Source organism: Bos taurus, chromosome 2 (genome assembly GCF_002263795.3).
Source record: "Bos taurus isolate L1 Dominette 01449 registration number 42190680 breed Hereford chromosome 2, ARS-UCD2.0, whole genome shotgun sequence".
Classification (NCBI taxonomy): Eukaryota; Metazoa; Chordata; class Mammalia; order Artiodactyla; family Bovidae; genus Bos; species Bos taurus.
The window spans coordinates 113,056,759-113,080,814 of NC_037329.1; the positions used below are offsets into that span (position 1 = coordinate 113,056,759).

Consider the following 24,056-nt stretch of genomic DNA (forward strand, 5'->3'; position numbering starts at 1 on the left):
AGAGGTAAATCTGTGGATTTCTTCTTGATTTTTTCTCCTCATTGTTCGTCTCTTCTTCCAAAATTCACTGGGATCCCGTTTAAAAACCTTTCCTCGGAAGCTCATTGTATTGTTGTTACTTGAGTGGCAAGATATTTAAAAATATCAATTCCCTTAAGCCTCTTCCTCCTGAAGCTTCACCAGGCCGAACAAATTTTTCTTCTCTGGTAAAAAGGGAAATGCTCATGCTACATTAACATAACTCAACAGAAAGGAAAAGAAAACCGACAAATTACCGCTTCCTGTGAGTGAGTAACTACCAGCTGTTCAGATACACTTTTGTGCATGTATTCTCCCTAATCACCTGCTTTAAAGCAAGACAAAAAAGCACGAAATGACTCTGGATGTTTAAGAGAATTGCTCACAGATAAATAAACCCTGGGAGCTTAAACTCGCCCTTGGAACCAAGTTGCGCCTGAATCAAAGAACTAATTTACTGTAGGCTGCCATATCTGTTAGTGCAACAGCCATCCAAACTTGATCATCGTGGCTAGATTCCAAAGGTGAACTGCAATAATCTTTTTATGGTTTTCCCTGGTGGCTCAGATGGTGAAGAATCTGCCTGCAATGCAGGAGACCCAGGTTTGATCCCTGGGTGGGGAAGATCCCTTGGAGAAGGAAACAGCAACCTGCTAGATCTCAAAAGTGAACTGTAATAATATACCTGTTTAAATCAGTTTCTCATTACATCAGTGGTCTTTCCACTTAGGCACAAGGGAAAATATTAGAATTCCATTTATATCAGTCATCTAAATAAATTGTGCTTTACTAATCTTTATATAATGCATTGACATGGACACCTTCATTCTCTATGTCACATGGGTACGAACAGTCAACCAGTTAATTCCCTAATCTTTAGATCTTTACTCCCTTTCTCTGATGCAATTTAAAATTGCACTTCCCCCCTAAAACCCACTCTAGTGCTCCTTCCTGTTTTATTTTTCTCCATGGCACATGCTGTCACGTGACACTGCAGTACAGTTTACTTATTTATTTCACTTACGATCTTTCATCCTCCACTAGATTCTATGCCACAGGAGTGTGGGAATTTTGTTTGCTTTGTTCACTGTGTATTCAGTGATCAGAACTGTGCCTGCTTCCAGAAGATTCTCAGTATATAACTGTTTAATAAAAGAATTGAGGGACTTGTATACCTTATGCTAAACAATGAACTTGCCCCCTATGTATACTGTGTTTTGAAATATTAGCTATTGGCAAGGACTGTATAGTTTATAAATAAACGTAGAATATGGGAATGCATTCTACTTTTTTTACGAAGTGTACGAGGTAAGTAGTTGGAGGCCATGGGACTAGTGAATAATTGATTAGATTAAACATTAGAAAGATGAGTTCCAAAAGTAAGTGTTGTATGAGACAATCATTCCGATTCTTTGAGAGTTTGTTTCTTCATCTTTAAGAGTTTGTTTCTTCATCTACAGGATGGACCTCCTTAAGGGGGGTGCTCATAAGTTTGGTAGGTGCTAAAGGAACCATTGCTTGCCTAGGAAGCAATCTGGGGTTTAAAAGATGGTTGAAGGAATATTTCCATTGAGGACTGATCTTCATGACCACTGAGACACAAGCTTGAACCAACTCTCCCAGGAGACAAGTTCTGAGCACGCAGCATTATGGAGTAAGTGCCTACTCTTAAGTCAGGGAGTCAGTTTCACAGACACTTGTTGGGGGCATCTTTGCACAGAGAGCAGTATGGTGAACATTGGCGACACACACAAGAAGCTGAACCAGAAGGGCAATTTCTGTGCAAAAGACTCTCAATATTCTGTGAGTTTTGAACTGTAAGAAGGAAAAATAACAAGGTTGCTACTGGTGTTCACGTCTTAGCTGGAAGCAGAACTGAGGATATAGGTAGAAATGGGACAATGACAAGAGGAGAGGACCAATGAGTTAACACAATGAGTCGTGGGTTTTGTGGGAGCTTTGGCTCCAGAGCCTTTTCTTCTCTTTCTAGAGCTCAACACACTTAATGGTGCAGGCCCAGGCTGGCTGCCATGGTGACACCAAATTGCCACCCAGAAGTCAGTGGTCCCACGTATCCAGGTGGCTTTTGCTCAACTTCCTTCAGGTCTTTACTCAAATGTCGCTTCCTCACAAAGCCTTCTCTGACATTCATCTGAAACTACGGCTTTCTCCCCTAAACACTTTGGATGCTCCTCCCTTGCCATGTTTTGGTGGTGGTGGTGGGGAAGGTCAGGTCATTAAGATGATGGATAAGATGCTCATCTTGCTCTGAGACGCCACTTCTGCAAACACAGTTCTGATTCTGTAATGAAGGCAGCAACCTCAAGGAAGCTCCCACTTAACCAGCTCGTTCCAAAGATAAGACTTCCCTGTGCCCCAGGGATTAAGAATCCTCCTTCCAGTGCAGGGGACATGGGTTCTATCTCTGATCGGGGAACTAAGATCCCACATGCCTTGGCACCACTAAGTCCACACAGCACAACTACCGAGCCAGCATGCTGTGACTAACACCTGACACAGCCCCAAATAAACAAATATTTTACAATACATATACAACTGGAAAAGGACAAAAACCTAAAAACAAACAGGCAGACAAACAAACAACAAAAAGACACGGCACTAAATAGATACCACTTGCTTATTGGATAAGCCTCATAGGACTTCCCTGGTGGCTCACATGGTAAAGAATCTGCCTGCAATGCAGGAGACCCAGGTTCAGGCCCTGGGTTGGGAAGATCCCCTGGAGAATGGAATGGCAACCCACTCCAGTGTTCTTGCCTGGAGAATTTCATGGACAGAGGATCCTGGTGGGCTATAGGCCATGGGGCTGCAAAGAGTTGGATACAACTGAGCAACTAACACTTTCATTATTAATTATTATTGAATCTGTAAGAAGCCTTCTTCTTACAGGCTCTAGCTACTCATGTACCTCTACTCTGTCATGCAGAGATTTGGAGAGACAGGTATAAAGAGATACTGCTCATTCCCTGCCGAAGTATGGAGACGGAGGAAGGATCTTTCAAAAACTATGAGAAAAACAGCAAGATGCTATAAAAATAGCAACTGAGGAGGTAAGCTGTATTGTTATTCTGCAATTGGTTAAGAAGGCATCAAAGGATTCTACAGAGCAGAAGCCCTTTTGATGCATGGTCATGGGATAGATAGAAATTCCACTGTAGGTCTTTCATTCTAAAGAGAGTTGACCTTCTGAGTAACTTTTTGGCATCTGTTAGATGAGCAGGTACATTATAGCATATGCAGAATTTTCAAATTTAACTTTTTCCTTACATGATATTATGAGACTCTGCCTTTGAGTCACCTGATGTCCCAAGGTAAGATTATGTTTCTATTTCAATAACTGAAAGTAGTATTTCACAACCCTTTTGGATCATGAACCTATTTGAGAATCTAACAGAAACTGGACTCACTCACTGAGGAAATGTAAGGACTCAGAAACTGTGTGTGTATGTGGTCAGGGGTCACAAATCTCTGAAGTCCATCTGGGGGACCCTCTTATTTGTTCATGTTACCCTAAATCCCCAACTTCTAATTTTAGAAGGTAGGAATGTTATCTCATAACAAAGCATTTGGCAATCTTGAGCAACTCATAAGTGACTTCCTCTCTTTCTAGTAGTTGCATCTCGTCTCTCCTCTATTCCTCTTTAGGCGCCACAGTTCTTTATCCTGGAGTCCCTCCCACTCCCCAACTTCTGCAATAAGAGAATGACTCATTTCTTTCCTTGCTAAGCTGTTGATTGCAGCTGCCTTGAACATAGGCAAAAAAAAAAAAAAAGGCATAGCTGGGCATCATGGGGGGAGGCCAGACAGACACAACCTGCAGTGACTGCAAAGGAGGGGAAATCCACCAGCATGGAGTTCAGTGTTCATGCGCTGGCACTGTCGGGGACCTCTGCTGGGCTGCGCCCTCCTTGATTTCAGACCAAGTCTGCTGTTTCAGCATTCCATGATACTCTACACCATTAAAAATATTTCCTATTCTGCTTAAGTTCAGACATGTGTTGGCAATCAAAGAACCTAACTTGGTCACTGGGAAAAAATGGGTAATAAAGAGAAATCAATCAGCTGGCTCCACCACAAGGAATCACAGTCAAGTTCACTAGGCAAGAAATTTGGTACCAATTAATGATCAGAAATAATTAATTACTACGCTCAAGGTATTGCTGGGCTTCATGAGAAATATGTAACACCCTTCTTAGCCTCGAGAAGCTTGTACCTGATAGAGGAGTTCACTAGAGTTTTTAAAGGAGACTGGGAAAGCTTTATAGTAAGGACAGAACATAGGGGAGACTTTGAATAGGTGGGAGTCAAACAGACAGGGGAAGACTAAAGGACACTCTAGGAAAGGGGAATGAAGCATAGAGAAGTCATAAGATACAGTCGTTAAAACCAGGAATCTGGAATCAGTTTAGATTCAAATCCTGAGTCCACCACTTCCTAACTGTATATCCTTCAGCCAATGTCATCCTCTCTGGGCCTCAGTTTTCTCATCTGTAAAATAGGAATAGCACAGTAGATACCCCATACTGTTTTTGTGAGGACAAATGAGATGACACCCTTGAAAGTTTCAACACATTACCTGGCACATATTCACCATAGTTACTAGTTGTCACAAAAGCTAAGAGGCAGGCCAATAAATAATATTTAAGAAAAAGGAGGCGGTCCAGCCTGTCTACAGTCAGAGGCTGAGTGGGAGAGGAAAGGGAGAAACAATTTAAAACAGAAGTCGGGGCCAATTCATGGAAGGCTTTGAAAGCCAAGAAAATGAAAGTTTCCATTGTATCATGAAAGTTATGGAAAACCACTGAAGGATTTTTGAGCGATAATTAAAATAGTGCCTTTGGAAGATTCATTTAATAATTACACGTCAGCTAGATTTTGGGGAATATGATTCAGAGGTGATCAGCATTGATTCAGATATTAACATGGAGTGGTGGAGGGCAGAAAAGTCGGCATCAGAAACTTAAGCATAGACTTCACAGATGAAAAAATGAAAGTGAAAGTCACTCAGTCGTGTCTGACTCTTTGCAACCCCATGGGCTGTACAGTCCATGGAATTTCCAGGACAGAATACTGGAGTGGGTAGCCTTTTCCTTCTCCAGGGGATCTTCCCAACTGAGGAATTGAACCCAGGTCTCTTGCATTACGGGCGGAATGAAGATCTGGCAATTAAATGGAAAATGAATGAGAGCTGAAATTTATCAAGAGGACTAGGTGCTGGGCGCTGATCTAAATATAGTGTCTTATTTAAACCATGCAACAACCCTGTGAGGTATTACTATGACTTCTATCACCACTCGGTTTTACAGAGGAAGATACTTGGGTCCTGAGAAGTTAAGCAATTGGTCCAAGGTCCCAAACAAGTAAGTAACACAGATGGGATTTAATCCTAGGCAGCCCAGTCCAGAGCTCATGCTCTTAGCCAGAAGAGAGGTCCAAAGGGGCTAACAGGCTTCTGAGTTTGGCCACCGAAGAGATGGGTAATATGATTGAGGGACAAAGGCTGGCAAGAAGAGAAGACTTCTTTTCCTACTACTGCTTATTTAGAAATGTCAAGAAGATGGAAAAGGAGGCATTTTTCAGCACCATGGTTATATGAATACATGTGCCTGGAACCCAGGGAAGAGTCAGGACTGGAGATATTAAGCTGAAAGTCATTGAAAGAGTTAACAACGGAGAGTTTAAAAGTAAACTGAATTTTTGGAGAAGAGAGTAGCATAAGGTTGAGAACACAATCTTGAGATTCTTTTATATATGATAAGTAGAAGGCAACTTAGGAAATGAGAAGGCACAGAGCTGTAGGGGGAAAACTAGCAGTGTAGTGTGGCATCCAGACGTACCGTAGAAGGGAGCTGAAAGAGGCTGACACAAGGCGTCTGGGCAGAGATGGGTGTAGGACCTGATCCAGCATGAGAGATAAGCAAGATGAAAACTAAGGACCTTGCAGTCTTAGATCCAGACAGATCTATATTTGAATCCTCTTCAGCCACTTACTAGATGACCTCTATCTAGCTATGTGACCTCTGTCTTCCTATTTCTAACATGTATAACGAAGCAATTAATATATAGCTTACAAGATTGTCACAAAATAATGTTGCTATTTACTTAACATTGTGGAAAAATACACATATGTGTATATATAATTGCTCAGATTCCTATATGTGTGTATATGTAAACTATTATTTATCGACCATGATTGATATTTACTAGGTCTACATAGGTTTTGGAAAAGACCCTGATGCTGGGAAAGACTGAGGGCAGGAGAAGGAGGATGAGATGGTTGGATGGCATCACCAACTCAATGGACATGAGTGTGAGCAAACTCAGGGAGATGGTGAAGGACGAGGAAGCCTGTCATGCTTCAGTCCATGGGGTTGCAAAGAGTCAGACATGACTTAGTGACTGAACAACAACCTAGGTATGTATTTCTGTATAGACACCCTATATATGCACAGGCATGTATGTAACAAAATACACAGACGCATAAATCCTTATATGTGTATTCAAAGTCTGGCCCCATGGTGTCCAGATACAGAAACTAAGTTTGCAATTTCAATAGATAATATATTTGGAATACAATTAAGATGGTAAATATTAACCATGTTTTGGAAGAGATGGAAATTTGAATGCTAAGATATCAGAAATTTGAGAAAAAGTTCTAGTAGTCTATATTAGTTTTCCATTGCTGCTGTAACAGATTACCATACATTTAATGACTTAAGTCAACACCCACTTATGACCTCATAGTTTTTGTGGGTATGACAGATACCTGGGTATGACACAGCCCAGTTGATTCTCTATATAGAGCCCCACAAGGCTGAAATCCAAGTGTCAGCAGGGTGATGTCCCTTTCTGGAGGCTCCAGGGGAGCACCTGGTTCTAGACTCATTCAGTTTGTTGGCAGAATTCAATTCCTTGCAGGTATAGGCCTGAGGTCTCAGCTTCCTGCTGTCTGTCAGCCAGGGGTAATTATCAGCTTCCAGCAGCTGCCTGCATTCTCTGGCTCACTGTTCCTTGCTAAACCAGCAATAATGAGTTGAATCCTTCTCACACTCTCAATCTGATTTTTTCTTTTGTCTCCTAAACATCTCTCCTCTGCATCCTTCTACTCTAGTTGGAGAAAAGTCTTAGCTCTTTAAGGCCCCATATGATTAAATTGGTTCCACTCAGACAATTCAGAATAATTTCTCTCTTTTAAGGTCAGCTGATAAGTAACACAAAGTCCCTTCACACCAGTACTAAGATGATTGTTTCACTGAACCACCAGAGAATCTTGTAGGGAGAGGGGAGAGGTATCTTTAGGAAATTCTCACATGGTCTTAATCTGGATCACAACTTGGTTTGGTACTTATCTTTTGAAGACAAGGTTAACATCAAGAATGCACCGAGAAGAAGGTGTAGGTGAGAACAATACTTGATCTTTGAGTTCCGTTTCTGCTGAACAGTGAGGTGGGATGTAGGTTGCAGTGGAGCCAAGAAATGAATGAGAGGAAATAGACATTTTTGACTTATAGGTCATATCCTGGAAAAGTCGGTAGTGGATAAAGGTGAGAAAGACAATAGTGGCTGTGGGGAGGGAGGGCAGAACCAAAGAGACAAATCTGGAAGATGAACACTGGTGGAGAAGTAATCAAAGTGATAAACACAGAAAACAAAGGCAATAGACTAAAGCAACAAGCTCTGAGGTCACCTCTAAAATGTTTGTTTTTAGTACATTTGAACAGGCTGTACAAATAGCAAATGACATTCTCACAGAATCGAAGAAATCAGAAGACAAGAGATTCTTGTTTCTTTGACAACGCATCTGAATCTACTTAATAAAAATTACTCAGAAAGTACCGTTAGGCATGCAGAGTAACTGAAACCTTGGTGGTTAAGACTTAGACAACCACACACTACATCATACTTGAATCCACAAAGCTTAATTTGAGCAGCCGGTAAAGTACTTCCTGTTCATTTCCACTTGCTTTCTTTACTAGCTTCTTATCCCATCTTTAGGTTTATTCCAATTTACTTTACCTGTGGAGCTTTTCAGCATTTACCGTGATTACTACTTCCTTGTTAGAGAATGTTTAGATGACTCATTTTACTTCATTTTCTTCTTCCATTTCCAATAGACTTTCCCTTTGCCTGAGAGTTTGGGTGCTTTCCAGCCTTTCTCTCATAGGACACGACAAGGCTGGTCCATAGTGCCTCTCTAGGTTCTGCTCACTACTGTCTACCTCATTTAAAGGAAATAAAGCACAAGTAGCTACTTCCTCCCTCTCTATGGTCTCTCCAGAGCCTGGCCCCAAGCAGAAGTGCTTTTCAAGCTTTTAGCCCTGAGGCTCACTACTTCCCACTATAAAGGTCAAGACTGAATGGCACAGAGTTAGCGATGAGAGAGGCTTAGACATCTTGGAGGAGTTTCAATGGGCGCAATAAAACCTCTTATTTCTAACTGTAGGGCTTTCAGTGGGCAATGTCTGTAGAGTAAGAGCCAACTCATTGGAAAAGACCCTGATGCTGGGAAAGATAGAAGGCAGGAGGAGAATGGGATGACAGAGGACGAGATGGTTAGATGGCATCACTGACTCAGTGGACATGAGTTTGTGCAAGCTCTGGGAGATGGTGAAGGACAGGGAAGCCTGGTGTGCTGCAGTCCATGGGGTGGCAAAGAATTGGACACGACTGAGAAACTGAACAACAACAATACCCTCTAATCCAAATGGCATTAGTTTTATTAATAACATGAAATATTTAGAAACTTCACAGAAAATAGAGCTGTGCAAGATGAACTGCACCGAGGGAGAATGCAAAACCAGATTGCAGTTGTGTGTGTGTGTGAGTGTATGGTGTAAGCTGAGTATGTGATGTGTGTGTGTATTAGTTGTGTGTCTGTGTGCAAAGCATAAACGTTCTTTGTTGTATTAAAATAAGTTATTCATGGCCCTTCTAACATGTATTAAGTTGTAATGGTATTTGTTTATATTACTGAACTTAAGTAGGCCTCGGGAGTTAAGAATTTTCACTTAATTAGGCTTTGATGGTGACAAGGCAGGTAAGGAACTCATTTTATTCAGTTTGGTGAGCCCATCTTAGAATCTAATAGCAACCAGGGAAGGGGTTTTAGTTTCTTCTTTTCCACTGTGGACTTTATCATTGGTCACAGCCTTCCACCAGGAAAAACATTATGGCCTGTAGATACTCACATATCTTACCAGTAAGCATTTAACGACATACTTGGGAAATGAGGAACACTGATTTTAATTTTACCCTCTCTCTCAATTTCCTGATGGGTATAAAGGTACTTGAGCCTTCCCAGGTGGCGCTAGTTGTAAAGAACCCCACGTCCCAGTTCAAGAGGCATAAGAGATGTGGGCTCCGTCCCTGGGTCAGGAAGATCCCCTGGAGGAGGACATGGCAACTCACTCCAGTATCCTTGACTGGAGAATCCATGGACAGAGGAGCCTGGAGGGCTACGGTCCATGGGGTCACAAAGAGTCAGACACAACTGAAGCGACTTAGCACACACAAACATATGTTTTTTTCTGCTTTTGATAAAGGCATCCAGCCACTCTTCAGAAGTCAGTTTCAGTCTGGTCTGAAGCAGAACAGGAAATCCCTAAGAAGCAACAGTATCTGCTTATGGAGTGCAATGTGTAAGCTAGCTGCTGCTGCTAAGTCACTTCAGTCGTGTTTCTTTGAGTGACTCTTTGCGACCCCATGGACTGTAATCTGCCATGGTCCTCTGTCCATGGGATTCTCCAGGAAAGAATATGGGGGTGTGCTGCTATTTCCTCCTACAGGGAAGAAACTTATTCCTCCTTCTCAACCCAGGGATCCAACCTGTGTCTCCAGCATTGTAGGTGGATTCTTTACCAGCTGATCCATCAGGGAGATACTTACAGAGACTACATTTTAACTCACAACTTCACACCACCAAACTCAGAGCCAGAGCCTAACAACATGACAGTAACAATAACAAACACACCAAAGCTACTATATGATTTTCTAAGCTTATATTTCATGTGAATAATACAGCCTGGATTGTTAATGTTCTCTAGCAAGTTATTTTAAAAGTTATGCAGCTAATTCTTCACCTAGAATATAGCATTCTTTTCCCATTAAAAACATTATCAGTTCCCAAGCAACTTATTTTTCCTGGACTCTTCTTCCTCTGTCTTTTAAAGAAGACAGAAAGGCATTCTAGGTCCAGGCAGACAGTTTCTCTCAAAAGTGATCAGATGAAGGCACACAAATGGAGTCTAGGGTCTGAATCAATGTTATTATCATTGATCTGCTAGGGACTACTGCCTGACAGTAATTTTCCCCTGAAGACACATGCGTCTCTCTGCTGGCTGGCTGGATCCCACCCCAGCCTCCCACTGCTGGCAAAGTCAACTAGAGACCTGAGTTGTTTCTTTTAAAATAAAACAAGCACCCAAATTGCCCTTCTGCGGTCCTTCCAATTGCTAATTACCTTGCTTTCAATAAGAATGTCACTCAATGTTTAATAATCGCCTCGAAAATCATGTGTTATATGAAAGAGCCTAGGTCTTTCAACTCTTCAAAGCTCCCATGCAAAAGCTGGTTAATTTTTCTACTTCAGGGGATCCTTCTGACCCAGAGATTGAACTCAGGTCTCCCGAATTGCAGGCAGATTCTTTACTGTCTGAGCTACCAGGGAAGCCCATACAGCAAAATGGATGTGTCTTTACAAAGGGAGAGCAATGAAGTACTCTTACCTAAGCAATTCTGAAAAAGAAACTAATTGCTGTGTACATGCCACACTCTGAGTATGGAAGTGACCAACCATTCAGACCAAGGAGTGCGTGCTAGTGGAGTTGATAGTTGGGCTGCAATTTCTGCAATCTCTTTGCCCCACAAACCATTTCTTTAATGGTGTCATAATGCTTTCGTGTCTTTTTAAGGCCTCTATCAGGAGGAGAGACGAAGCCAATGTGATAGTTCAAGTGTTTAATGCCCTGTGTGTGTACTCAGTCACTCAGTTGTGTCCGACTCTTTGTGACCCCATGAATTGTAGCCCACCACGATCCTCTGTCCATGGAATTCTCCAGGCAAGAATATTGGAGTGGGTTGCCATTTCCCCCTCCTGGGGATCTGCCTGACTCAGGGATCAAACCCCATGTCTCCTGCATTGGCAGGAGGATTTTTGACCACTGTGCCACCTAGGAAGCCCTCGTTTAATGCCTTGCATTGTAGAAATTGGAGACTAATGGAAGGTTCTTAGCTTTCCAATCGAGAGTTTCTTTGTTGTTGTTTTTTTTAATGTTTTAAATTAAATTTAACTTTTTATTATTTATTTTTGGCTGTACTGGGTCTTCGTTGCTGCTTGGGCTTTTCTCTAGTTGCCGTGTGGGTGCTTCTCATGGTGGTCTCTTGCTGGGGAGCACAGGCTCTTGGGCACACGGGCTAGGGTAGTTGTGGCACATGAGCTCAGTAGTTGCAGTTCCTGGACTCTAAAGCACAGGCTCAGTAGTTGGGATGTAAGGGCTTAGTTGCTCCATGGCATGTGGGATCATCCCAGATCTGGGATCGAACCCATGTCTCCTGCATTGGCAGGTGGACTTTACCACTAAGCCAGCTTCTTTGTGTTTTGCAGAGAATTAACTGCTGGATTTTATTTAGCTCAGCACACTAGAGTGAATTGTTGACCTTTGGACATATAATAGCTCATCAATTCGAGGACACATTGACTTTTCGCTCTCTGTTCTGCACCTCTCTAGGTGGACAAAAGAAGACAACAGGAAAATGCAGATTGTATGGCATGAACAGGGCACTAGTGTGTGTTGAATCCGGTTTATGAGAAAAGGTACAAATCTGGAGAGGCTCTGATTCTATGTCAGTCATTTCCCCCTGGTTCTGTGCCGGGTATCTATGATAGAAGGGATTACGTCAGAGCGCCCACCTATAGTCCAGGTGGGAACTGAGGTACACAAAACAACTACAGAAACACAAAAAGGCAGAAACTGTCAAGTGAAGACTATGAGTAAAGAACATGAGGGGACTCTATACAGGCACAGAGACCTGAGTCCAGGCCCGAACAATGGTAGGACTCTCAAAGCCACCTTCGTAAGAATCCCCAGAGCAGGTGTTTTCCAGTGTGTGCAAGAATCACCCGTGCTGTGATGAGTTTAGTCATGTCCGACTCTCTGCGACTCCATGGATTAAAGCCTGCCAGGCTCCTCTGTCCATGGAGATTCCCCAGGCAAGAATGCTGGAGTGGGTTGCCATGTCCTCCTCCGGGATCTTCCCAACCCAGGGGTCGAACCCAGGTCTCCCACATTGCAGGCGGATTCTTTACTGTCTGAGCCACCAGGGAAGCCCAAGAATACTGGAGTGGGTAGCCTATCCCTTACTCCAGGAGATCTTCCTGACCCAGGAATTGAACTGGGGTCTCCTTCATGGCAGGAGCTGAGCTACCAGGGAGGCCTAAGAATTACCAGGGAAGGTTGTTAAAACTGTGGATTCCTAGACTTACCCAGGATCTCAGTAGGTCTGATAGGAGGTCCAGAAGTTTGACTTTGTTAACAAATACCCCCATGATTCATTTGAAGATGCTACACAGACCACACTTGGAGAAACAAAGACTCAGAAGCTGGTTCACCTAACTGTTTTCTTGCCCAGAAAAATTGTATACTAGTATCCAAAGTGGCACCGCCCCCAGTGCCAATTTTTTTTTTTTTTTTTTTAACTAGACTGATGTCTTCTTTACAAGATCAAATCTTCCCTTTCTCTTAGGTGTATTCAAGGAGGCACAACTAACCAGCTCCATCAATGTAAACATTTGGGGGACTGAGGAGAGAACCCTGGAGTGTAACCAGTTGTCAAAAACTGGGCCATAGTCACGCCCCATCCGTCCTTTAATTTTACTTGATCAGTTATTTCTCTGCTTGGACTTTTCCAACCCAGCTTATACTGGCCTCTCAGTTATGTCTAAACAAGTTTTCTTCAACTTGGCATTAGTGACCATTTGGGCAAGATCATCCTTTCTGTAAGTAGTTGTCCTGTGCACCACAGAATGTTTCATAACATCCCTGGCCAGCCTCCATCCACTAGATGCCAGGAACTCCCCCATCCCCCTGCTGTGTCAACCAACAATGTCTTCAGACATCATCATATGTCCTCTACAGAGTGGGGGAGGAGGGGAACATAACTCCTGGTTGAAATGCTCTGTTTCAAATCCCAATGCACATTATTCTGCCTCAGTATTGCATTGATGATGGCTTTCAGAAGGGCCTGGTGGCTCAGACAGTAAAGAATCCACCTGCAATGCAGAAGACCCAGGTTCGATCCTCGGGTTGAGAAGATCCCCTGGAGAAGGAGATGGCAACCCACTCCAGTATTCCTGTCTGGATAATTCCATGGACAGAGGAGCCTGGCAGGCTACAGTCCATGGAGCTGCAAAGAGTCAGACACAACTGAGCGAATAACTTCAGGTCTAGAGACCTCCTGACAGATGATGTAGGTTTCTCTTTAGATCATGGAGAGCTGCAATTGAAAGCCAAGTTGAGAATCACTTGCTTGGAAGAACCTTGGGGCTACTACCTTCAAGTCAATCCCCTCTCTTATTCTCTACATGCTTCAAAACCCCACTATCAGAATTAGTCTCTGAGTCTGGTTTCTGTTTCTGTTCTGAGGTGTCCCTAATAAAGTGCAGCCATCACTTTTGTGGAAAAGACCTGAAGCCATTATAATCTTCAGTAATTTAACATGACACATCAAAAGTGGCAAGCTGGTCACCTAGGCCAAGCCCCAAGCAGCTGGAAATGAAGATACACATTTTAAGAGTGTGAAGGATAAAGCTGGGAGAGTGGTGTTTGCCAGTGTGTGTATGGCCACTGTGCTGGAGTCAGTGAGCATGTGTTTGATTCCTGCCTTCCCCACTTAGTTGCTGGAGGTCTCCAGGCAAGTTGCTCAACCTCTCTGAACAAGAATTGTTCACCTGTAAAGTGGCAATAATTACAGTACCTGCCTCATTGACTGCATGAGTGTGGGCTAAGTCATTTCAGTCGTGTTTGACTCTTTACCACCACATGGACTGTAGCCCGCCAGGCACCTCTGTCTATGGGATACTCCAGGCAAGAATCCTGGTGTGGATTGCCATGCCCTCTTCAAGAGGATCTTCCTGACCCAGGGGTGGAACCCACGTCTCTTAGGTATCCTGCATTGGCAGACAGATTCTGTACCACTAGTGCCACCTGGAAAGCCTAATAAGAGAATATTTGCAGGGTGTTTAGCTCAATATTTGGAATGCAAGAAAATGCTCAGTAGATGTTAGCTCTAAGTTTGGTTGTGTTGAGGAGTGGTCGTAAGCTGGGCTGTGTGTATTGAGGGGGCACAGATGTCCCAGTTGTCCATGCACTGAGCTTGGAGAGGTAGGTGGGGACACCAGAGGGCACTAGCTGCTTTGAACGTGGCAGTGAAAGGGAAAGGATCTTCCAGAAATGGAGGGAGTGGCTAGGAGACCCCCTTGGCTTAGAAGTATATTAGTAGGCTAAACATCCCCTCCCTCCATGCGCACACCATCCTTCCACAACTGACCTCTTTGTGCTCACTGCGTCTTGCAATACTGGTGATTTCATTTTTAAATCCCCACTGTGCACAACTACAAAAGCTTCCAATTATCCTATTTCTGTCATCTCCCTTCATCCCGCACAAAAGACCCAAAAGCCAAGGAAGTTAAAGAAAGCCAAGATTTAACCAGTATCATATGCTTTTCTCATCTTTTCATGGTTGCTTTTCTGCCTAAGCAAGACTGTAAATTCCCAGAGCAATCAACAGTGTTGTCTTTATGTCTGAACTGTGCTGGGTCTCTTGCAGACATGCGGCAAATACCAACAGTGTAATTACCCATTTACATTGTGAACCAAGAAAATGGCATCGTGCTTTCTTTTCCTCTCCTCCTTTCCACAACTTTCCGAGGCCACAGCAAGGTATCAAAGTACACTGACATGGACACATTTATTCCGACTTTGCTCCTGTTTGCAAGGATGTCACAGATTGGGAAGATCTGTTACCAAGATTGTATCAAAAGCTCTTTGGCAGCATTTAAAACTGGCCTCCCTCTTGCTTTGGTTGGCATTCAGGGTTTTGGTTCAGAAAATAGTTTTGAATTTGTGTTCACGTCTTATCTCTCTGTGCCCATAACTACTGAGTGAGTGCCACTGAGAAGTCATTTCTTTTGTTCTTCTAGGCAGAATGCATCTGTGTTAATGGTGAAAAGAGTATCCAATGTCAGTCAGGAGACTTGTATTCAAGAAATCAGTCAGCTCAGGGCTCTGTGATGACCTAGAGGGGTGGCATGGGGGTGGGAGTGGGAAGGAGACTCAAGAGGGGATATATATACTTATAGCTGATTCACACTTTTGTACAGCAGAAACTAACAACATTATAAAGCAATTATCCTCCAATTTAAAAAAATTGAATGGACTCTGTGGGAGAGGGAGGGGGGATTATTTGGGAGAAGGGCATTGAGACATGTATAATATCATATAAGAAATGAATCGCCAGTCCAGGTTCAATGCAGGATACAGGATGCTTGGGGCTGGTGCACTGGGATGACCCAGAGGGATGGTACGGGGAGACAGGTGGGACGGGGGTTCAGGATTGGGAACACGTGTACACCCGTGGTGGATTCATGTTGATGTATGGCAAAACCAATACAATATTGTAAAGTAATTAGCCTCTAATTAAAATAAATAAATTTAAATTAAAAATAAATAAATAAATAAATAGAATGAAAAAAAAGAAGAATCAGTCCATTCACAGTTGGTCTAAGCAATCTTGGACAAAGCAGTAACCTCTCTGGGCCTCTTTGACCTACAGCCTTTTTCATCTCTGAAATCTTTATGTTCTAAAATAAAATTAATGTTATCCATTTTCAGATAGTCTAATGACCAGGCTGAGAAAGTCAGCTTTATGTCTGTTTTATTTTAACCTCAATGACCAACTGGAAAAGAAAGGAATGTGTTGTCAGAGAGCCTCTTTCTGCACGCCGAGTCCAGATGGTGACCCCCAAATGCTGCCTGGGCCTCACTCTCTGGTTCCAGCTAGATTTCACTTCAAAAGTCAATAGCTGTGCCTTCTCACTGGGTGACCTTGTCCTTGACACAGTTCGTAAACAGAGCATCGAAAAGAATATTGGTGCTGGTTTTGCACCGACTCATTTTACTGATATTTTTTTGATTTTCTTGTGGGGGCATCTCCTCTCGCCCCTCATCTGCCAGAGATGTCCAACAGCGACCTGACCACACCTGGATTAAAAGAAAACTCTTCTCTTTGAACCTGAGCCTTGAGAAGAATGACACCAAGCTGTGATTTATACCAAAGGCTCCCCGAACCCTGCACGTTCCAGCTCCGGTGGGGTGGGCCCTCCTCCTTCCTGCGTTTACAAGGCCTTCAGTGAGTTCTGCCTCAGTCTGACGGGCAGGGCCCATCCCACCTTCACTCTTTACTCCCCTTGATTCAGCTAAGGCTGTTTTTTGTTTGTGACTGTGTAATTTTTGCCACCATTTGTTAACTTCCTTTGTAAATGGGTACCAATATTGTGCTCAGTATTTAGGGAAATCAGAAAAATAAAATAACTTCTTTGCCTTCATAGAGCTTAGAGGAGATGATCTGGCAAGTGCTATAAAAGGAGGTTTGTATTAGAAACCCTAAAAATCAAACAAAGAAAAATCTTTTTATCCTAAATATTAAGTGCTAAAACCAACTGAAAGCTTATTACCTTTCCATCCAAATACTATTTCATGTGACTTTGTTGTTGCTCAGTTGTGTCCGACTCTATGTGACTCCATAAACTGCAGCATGCCAGACTTCCCTGTCCTTCACTATCTCCCTGACTTTGCTCAAACTCATGTCCATTGAGTCAGCGATGCCGACCATCTCATCCTCTGTCACCCCCTCCTCCTCTTGCCCTCAATCTTTCCCAGCATCAGAATCTTTTCCAATGAGTCGGCTCTTCGAATCAAGTGGCCAAAGTAGCGGAGCTTCAGCTTCAGCATCAGTCCTTCCAATGAATATTCAGGGCTGACTTCCTTTCACGTGACTGTCATCACGCTAGTAACATCATCATTCATGTAGGTGATAAAGTTGAGTATCTGATTCTCCTTTTTTAATTGATTTATTTTCTATTGGAATGTAGCTGATTTAAATGTTGTGTTAGTTTCAGGTGTGCAGTTAACTGATTCAGTTACACATATATTAATATCAATACATATATCCATTCTTTTTCAGATTCTTTTCCCACTGATTTCTGCATAGCCAGCCTATCATTAACTCTAATGATTATATGTGTTCTCTTAATCATCCCTCTCATTGCTGCCATTTTCTTGTCTAAAGCCAAGTTTGACCATGTTATTCCCCAGCTCAGAAGCCTTAGATGGCATCCCCTTTGTCCAAGTTCCTGTTTCCCAAAGTACGCTCTAGAAATTCAAGATGTGTGGGCCAGCATTCCAGGTAAGAGATATTCAATGTCAAATAAACTTGAGACAATGGGTGGAACAAAGCTAAACTAGCCTCCTCACTGAAAAACTCTCAGAGCTTTACATTTCCAAAGTGCAAGGTGAGTCTCTCAAGGAGTGTGCACTCGACAATATTTCCCACACTGATTTTTGCACAGAAGCATTTTCTTACAGTGTACTTATTACACTTATTATTCGTGTCACATAGCCCAGGAAATGGTCTCTGCAACCAGCGTTTGTAGTAAGCCATCTGGTAAGAAAGAATTTAATATATCTGAGAAAGAAAGGTGACAGCAGCTTCTTTTCCAGAGTAGAGGGAAATTGCAGGGGTTTATGTGAGGAAGGAGGAAAGTCTGAATGAGGGGAGATGCTGGGTTACTGTTGTTTAGTCACTCAGTTGTGTCCGACTCTTTGTGACCCTCTGGACTGTAGCCCATCAGGCTCCTCTGTCCATGGAACTCTCCAGGCAAGAATACTGGAGTGAGCTGCTATTCCCTTCTCCAGGGCATCTTCTGGATCCAGGAATCAAACCTGGGTCTCCTGCATTGAGGGCAGATTCTTTACCATCTGAGCCACTAGGGAAGCTCTCAAAACTGGACCAAAAGTAACATCTATTTAGGTATGTGGCTTTGGGTTTATTGGGCCTCTGTCAAATCTCAGCCTAACAGGATAAGGCAGGCACAGATTTTCACGGTTGTGTAGTAAGCACTGAATAAGCCCTGTAGTCAGCATGGAAAGTAATTCATGACCCAGTTAAGGTGAAAATATGGGGCATCTGAATCCTCTATCCATCCCTGCCCTCCTCCCTTCCTTTCAGTAAAGGGTGACGTCTCTAGTCTGGTTTGTAAACAGGTTTTTAAAGGATTTGTTGCATTTGATGCGGCATTAGTCGCCACATCTTCTACTTGCATTATGTTGCTGAAAATTATATTAAGTGTCTGATATTTATTACCACATTCCCCTCTCATTGTTTTACAGTCAAGAAAGGATAGTCTGAGCTGTTATTATTCAATTATATCTGTGGAAATCCTTCTGAATTAGGAGTTGGACTGCACAATTTCTTGAAGTCAAAATATAATCTCTAGCCCTACACAGACATTAACATCAAAATCATTTTCCATTCCTATGAGCCAGACATACTGTAACATATTACAGGCAGTGTAGTTCTCACTGGCTCCTTGAAGCTGGAACCTTGAATTAAAGGGAAACTAATGGCATCTGGTCCCATCACTTCATGGGAAATAGATGGGGAAACAGTGGAAACAGTGTCAGACTATTTTTGGGGGCTCCAAAATGACTGCAGATGGTGACTGCAGTCATGAAATTAAAAGACGCTTACTCCTTGGAAGAAAAGTTATGACCAACCTAGATAGCATGTTGAAAAGCAGAGACATTACTTTGCCAACAAAGGTCCGTCTAGTCAAGGCTATGGTTTTTCCTGTGGTCATGTATGGATGTGAGAGTTGGACTGTGAAGAAGGCTGAGCGCCAAAGAATTGATGCTTTTGAACTGTGGTGTTGGAGAAGACTCTTGAGAGTCCCTTGGACTGCAAGGAGATCCAATCAGTCCATTCTAAAGGAGATAGGGCCTGGGTGTTCTTTGGAAGGAATGATGCTAAAGCTGAAACTCCAGTACTTTGGCCACCTCATGCGAAGAGTTGACTCATTGGAAAAGACTCTGATGCTGGGAGGGATTGGGGGCAGGAGGAGAAGGGGACGACAGAGGATGAGATGGCTGGATGGCATCACTGACTCGATGGACTTGAGTCTGGGTGAACTCCGGGAGTTGGTGATGAACAGGGAGGCCTGGCGTGCTGTGATTCATGGGGTCGCAAAGAGTTGGACATGACTGAGCAACTGAACTGAACTGAATGTCTGTTGTAATTTTTTCAAATAAAAACCATTTGGTGGCAGAATCAGCTCACGGGAGAAACTGGTGTGGCATGGTTCATCACCTCTTCCTATAAATGATGTGAACATAATGCTAAGAAGTGACTAAATCTTTGTTTTCAAGAAGAAGCAAACATCTTTCAAGCAGTGATTTTCTATTAACAATGTGTGTGTGTGTGTGTGTGTGTGCATGCTCAGCTATGTCCAACTCTTTGAGGCCCCATGGGGTGTATAGCCCTCCAGGTTCTTCTGTCCATGAATTCTCCAGGCAAGAATACCGGAGTGGGTAGCCAATTTCTTCTGCAAAATTAATAATGAGGGAGAGAGAAAAGATTTAATAGTAATGGTTATCATGATACTAAGTTATTTACCTATCAATTTAAAATTATTTCCACCCTACATTTTAAGGAATCTATCATGTGTCTGGATGAGGAACTCAGCAATTGAGTTGATCATATTCCTCATTCAATGAAATAAAGACAAGACATTGTAAATAATCATGAAAACGCTTGGTAGCTCCAAAACCTTATTATGAGAGTATAGCTATGAAAGCTTAAGAAATATTTTTAGTTATTCTCTACATTTATCCTTGGAAAAATAAGAGAATACTATTCTCCCTTCTTTATACAGGGTCCTCGTGTTAATAATCATGTAAGTCATGATGAAAGACCACAAGAGTCTTGAATAATTTGATGGTTTCATGGTACTCTTTACAGACATGTTATGGTTGCATTCTTCCTGCACTTTGAAAGATGGCCAAGAGCTGATTCTGCCATACCTCACATTTCCTAACAACTATGCAGTTGTATTGACTTCCCTGGTGGCTCAGACTGTAACGAATCCCCCTGCAATGCAGGAGACCCAGGTTTGACCCCTGGGTCGGGAAGATCCCTTGGAGAAGGGAGGGGCTACCAACTCCAATGTTCTTGCCTGGGAAATCCCATGGACAGAAGAGCCTGGAGAGCTACAGTCCATGGGGTCACAAAGAATCAGACACAACTGAGTGACTAGGCACTTGCTCACTCACACAGTTGTACTGCCATTGCTCCTGCCTGAGATTATTTAGTAATGGATTTATCCCAGAAATCCTCCCTCCAAAGCACCAATGCCATTTTCTCACCCATTCCACCATTTCCAGGGTCATGGCTTCCCGACTGGGATGGCTGAGATCAGGCAGTTAATCACCCCTCACTGCCCCATCCAGTCTCCCAGTGGGGTAACTTTCTGGCCTCTCTGTTCTCAACACTCAACAATACAACTTTAAAACGTCCTAGGAGTATAATCCAAATATGACGCCAGAACTTTTTTTGCTGACATCTTTTGTATTAAATGACAGATGCTTCTAGCTTAGCCTCACTGTTTCAGTAGTTAGTTGGACTGTCAACCAAATTCTGCCTTCTTCAAGAAAAAAAAAAGAAAAATGTAGAGAACCATGATAAAGAGGAAGCATGATAATAGGAATCTGGCATTGCTCCCAGCTTTTCTTAAACCATGAATGACAAGTAATTGAAAATTTGGAGTTGGTATAATATAGAATGGGAAATTTTTATTTTAATAACAGCAGCAGTGATGGTATGAAAGACTGAAAAGGGAGAAAACCAAAGTTATAATAAAATTCTCCAGTACAGGTTCAAGCCCATTTTCCCCAAACCATTTTGATATATTATCAACAATGGACAATTAGCAACTTCTCAGCTTGAATTTAATCTGCCTACTATAAAATTTAATAAGGTTGGCCTTCGTGTAAGGAGTACAGTTACTCCTACGTGGGTTGATTCAGGGAAGGACTATTTCACTCTAAAGATATCTGGAGCTCATTATTACAAAACCTGTTTGTTTCTTAATGCCTGGGAAACAAGGTTTCATATGCAAATACCTGCAAAGGGATAATATAATATTCACATCCATTGCAGAACAGAGCAAAGTAGAGGAGAAAAGTTCAAGGAGGCACTTAGGATGTATGTGTTGGTGGGAGGTACAACTGGATGAACTCAGAGACATAAAGACGATTTGGTCTGAAATCATCATGTTTTTGCCAATCAAAGAGCCATTTTCTACATCTTATATTTTCAAAATACCTGTTTAAAATGTTATATTTGGGAGGAGGATGACAATGCAGGATGCAGTGGGCTACAGCATGTTAATAAGCCTCTTGTGGGAATTTTCCTTGGTGAAATTTAGAAGACTCTCTGTGTTTAGATGAAATAAAAAAATATGCCATAGAATTTAAGGTGAATTAGAAAAACTCTTTAAATGATAAGTTGCTATAAAATGAAAAGCTATTTGATAACCAGTCGACATTTAATTTTCTAAATACAAATCATTCTTCAACATAGCTTAATTTTTCAACAAAACTTTTTGAAATAGACACCACCCAATTCACCACTAATTCCTTCTTGAGGACTTAAAGAAGCACAGGAAAACAAGGGACCAGGAATAAAACCTGGTTTTATTATTTCATAGGTTTAAATCTTGGGCTTTAAATATTTCTAGGAAAATATGATTACTGGTCTTGGATATCATCAACAAGTTCAACTTTACATTTTCCTTTCAGCAACATGCACTCCAAAAAAGCAGAACCCTCTTCTCTTCATTAATTTTTCTTCTTTTCTTCTCCCTTAGAAGGGATGAGCAATGTTCAAAGAACTCACATTTCATGAGCCCAAGACTAGGAGAAGGATGAATGCAGAATGGCTAAGGGTAGAGATGGGACTGTCCTATCCACTTATACTGCCAAGTTACTTCTACTGTAGATGACCACAGCAAAAATGCTTCTCTTTGGTGGGTTATGTTAACATCACTATGTCAGATAAGAGATACTAATTTTGTAGAAGACAACTCTTATTAATTAGATTTTAATTGCTTGAAATATATTAATAATTATTAGGTTGACTCTAAGACACAATTATATTGAGGATCTGGTAATGTATATTTTCCCCAAAACATAATCATTCAACCTTTTAAGTGCATAGAAGAATAGAACTATTCAATGCCAAGGGCTTTAACTTCACAGTGTGCGATCTGGTCAGAATGCCGAAAGTGACCAAATTTCATGTTGTGTAGGGGCAGGGGCAGAGCTTGGCATGTAGAAAATATTAAGTAAATGTTTACTGACTGCATGTGCCACAACAGCCACTGTTAAGCACCTTTGATGGCAAGGTCAATGTTTAGACACGACTGGTCGGTAGTTTGCTTATCTGTCCTCATCTCCCAATGCGATGCCATATATCAGGGGTTCTCAACTCCCAGGTCATGGACCAGTACCAGTCCATGGCCTGTTGGGAACCAGGCTGCACAGCAGGAGGTGAACAGTGGGTGAGAGAGCAAAGCTTCATCTGTATTTACAGCCGCTCCCTATTGCCCGTATCGCCCTAGTCGGTGGAACAACTGTTTTCTACGAAACTGGTCTCTGATGCCCAAAAGGTTAGGGACCTCTGCTTTATATAGTCTATAATCTAGCTCTTCTAGGATGGGTTCCCGCCTTCTTTATTCCCCTGTTGAAACCTCAAGGCAGTTTCTTTGTGTTTCTCTCGTGGTAATTACCTTATTTCTCTTTAGATTGTATTCACTTATTTAGCACAGGCCAAATGCCGTCTTGCTGCGCTATCTTCTCAGGTACAGAGCCAGTGGCTTAATTACTTTTTTACCCTCGAGAGATCTTAGTCTCAGAACTGTAATTTAGCAGGTGCTCCATAATTCTTAAGCATTTACATGGCTTCCCTAAAACTCCCATGTAGTATACTTAACTCTGAAGCCTACAGCATTATTTCTTAAGAATTTATTTGAAAATGCTTAAAGAAGCATCTTAAATTGTACTCATTTACACAGGAGGGGCCAGAAGTCCTCGGGGAAAACTTTACAATATTTTCATTTTCACAGAATTATTTTCGAAAAAGTAAATTTCACTCTACCCATATTTCTTATATACAAAAAAGCTTACTTTTCAAAGAGCTGAGCACTTTTAAATGCTGAGTGAAATGCTACTTTTGGAAATTATAATGTATTATTAATCATGCCACTGTGGTTTCCAGGGAATGTAATTACTTACTATCTATAGCAGAATTGAGCAAATTGATTAACATTATCCTGAAAAAATGCAAGTGGGCACAACAGACTCACTGACGCCTTCAGATATTTGGCAAACAAAGTGCTCAGTTTATAAACCATCCACTCACAGCCCTCTCTTTCCCTCCAAGTTCTTTCAAAAAACATTTCTGAAGGGGCTCTCTATTCTTAATATCAAAAACTTAGGTGGGCTGCTAGGAGAATATATATGGATGTTTCCCCAGTCATGGTCCTATCTCTGTACCTCATGCTCATTTTAGAAAGAGAACCCTGGGGATGTCCTTGGTGGTCCAGTGGTTAGAACTCTGTGCTTTCACTATCAAGGGTCCAGGTTCAATCTCTGGTTGGGGAACTAAATACCACAAGCCCTGTGGCAAAAAAAAAAAAAAAAAAAAAAGAGAGAGAGAGAGAGAGAGAACTCTATTTGATAAGAAGTAAGGCTTCTTTGCATTAGGGTATAATATCAGTTCAGTTCAGTTCAGTTGCTCAGTCGTGTCTGACTCTTTGTGACCCCATGAATTGCAGCATGCCAGGCCTCCCTGTCAATCACTAACTCCTGGAGTCCACCCAAACCCATGTCCATTGAATTGGTGATGCC

At 42.2% G+C, this 24,056-nt stretch overlaps 1 protein-coding gene across 11 annotated transcripts in view; it reads right to left on the reverse strand.

Annotated features, from left to right (window-relative positions):
• The window catches only part of DOCK10 (dedicator of cytokinesis 10), a 305,001-nt gene that overhangs the window by 194,800 nt on the left and 86,145 nt on the right, over positions 1-24,056 (reverse strand). For 3 of the 11 annotated variants that reach the window (XM_024976749.2, XM_010802443.4, XM_059875934.1), the window contains exon 1: positions 1-24,056. This exon is cut by the window's right edge and continues 7,867 nt beyond it. In XM_024976749.2, the coding sequence (XP_024832517.1) occupies positions 1-105 (105 nt within the window). In that variant the 5' untranslated portion in view covers positions 106-24,056. 11 annotated transcript variants of the gene reach the window in all.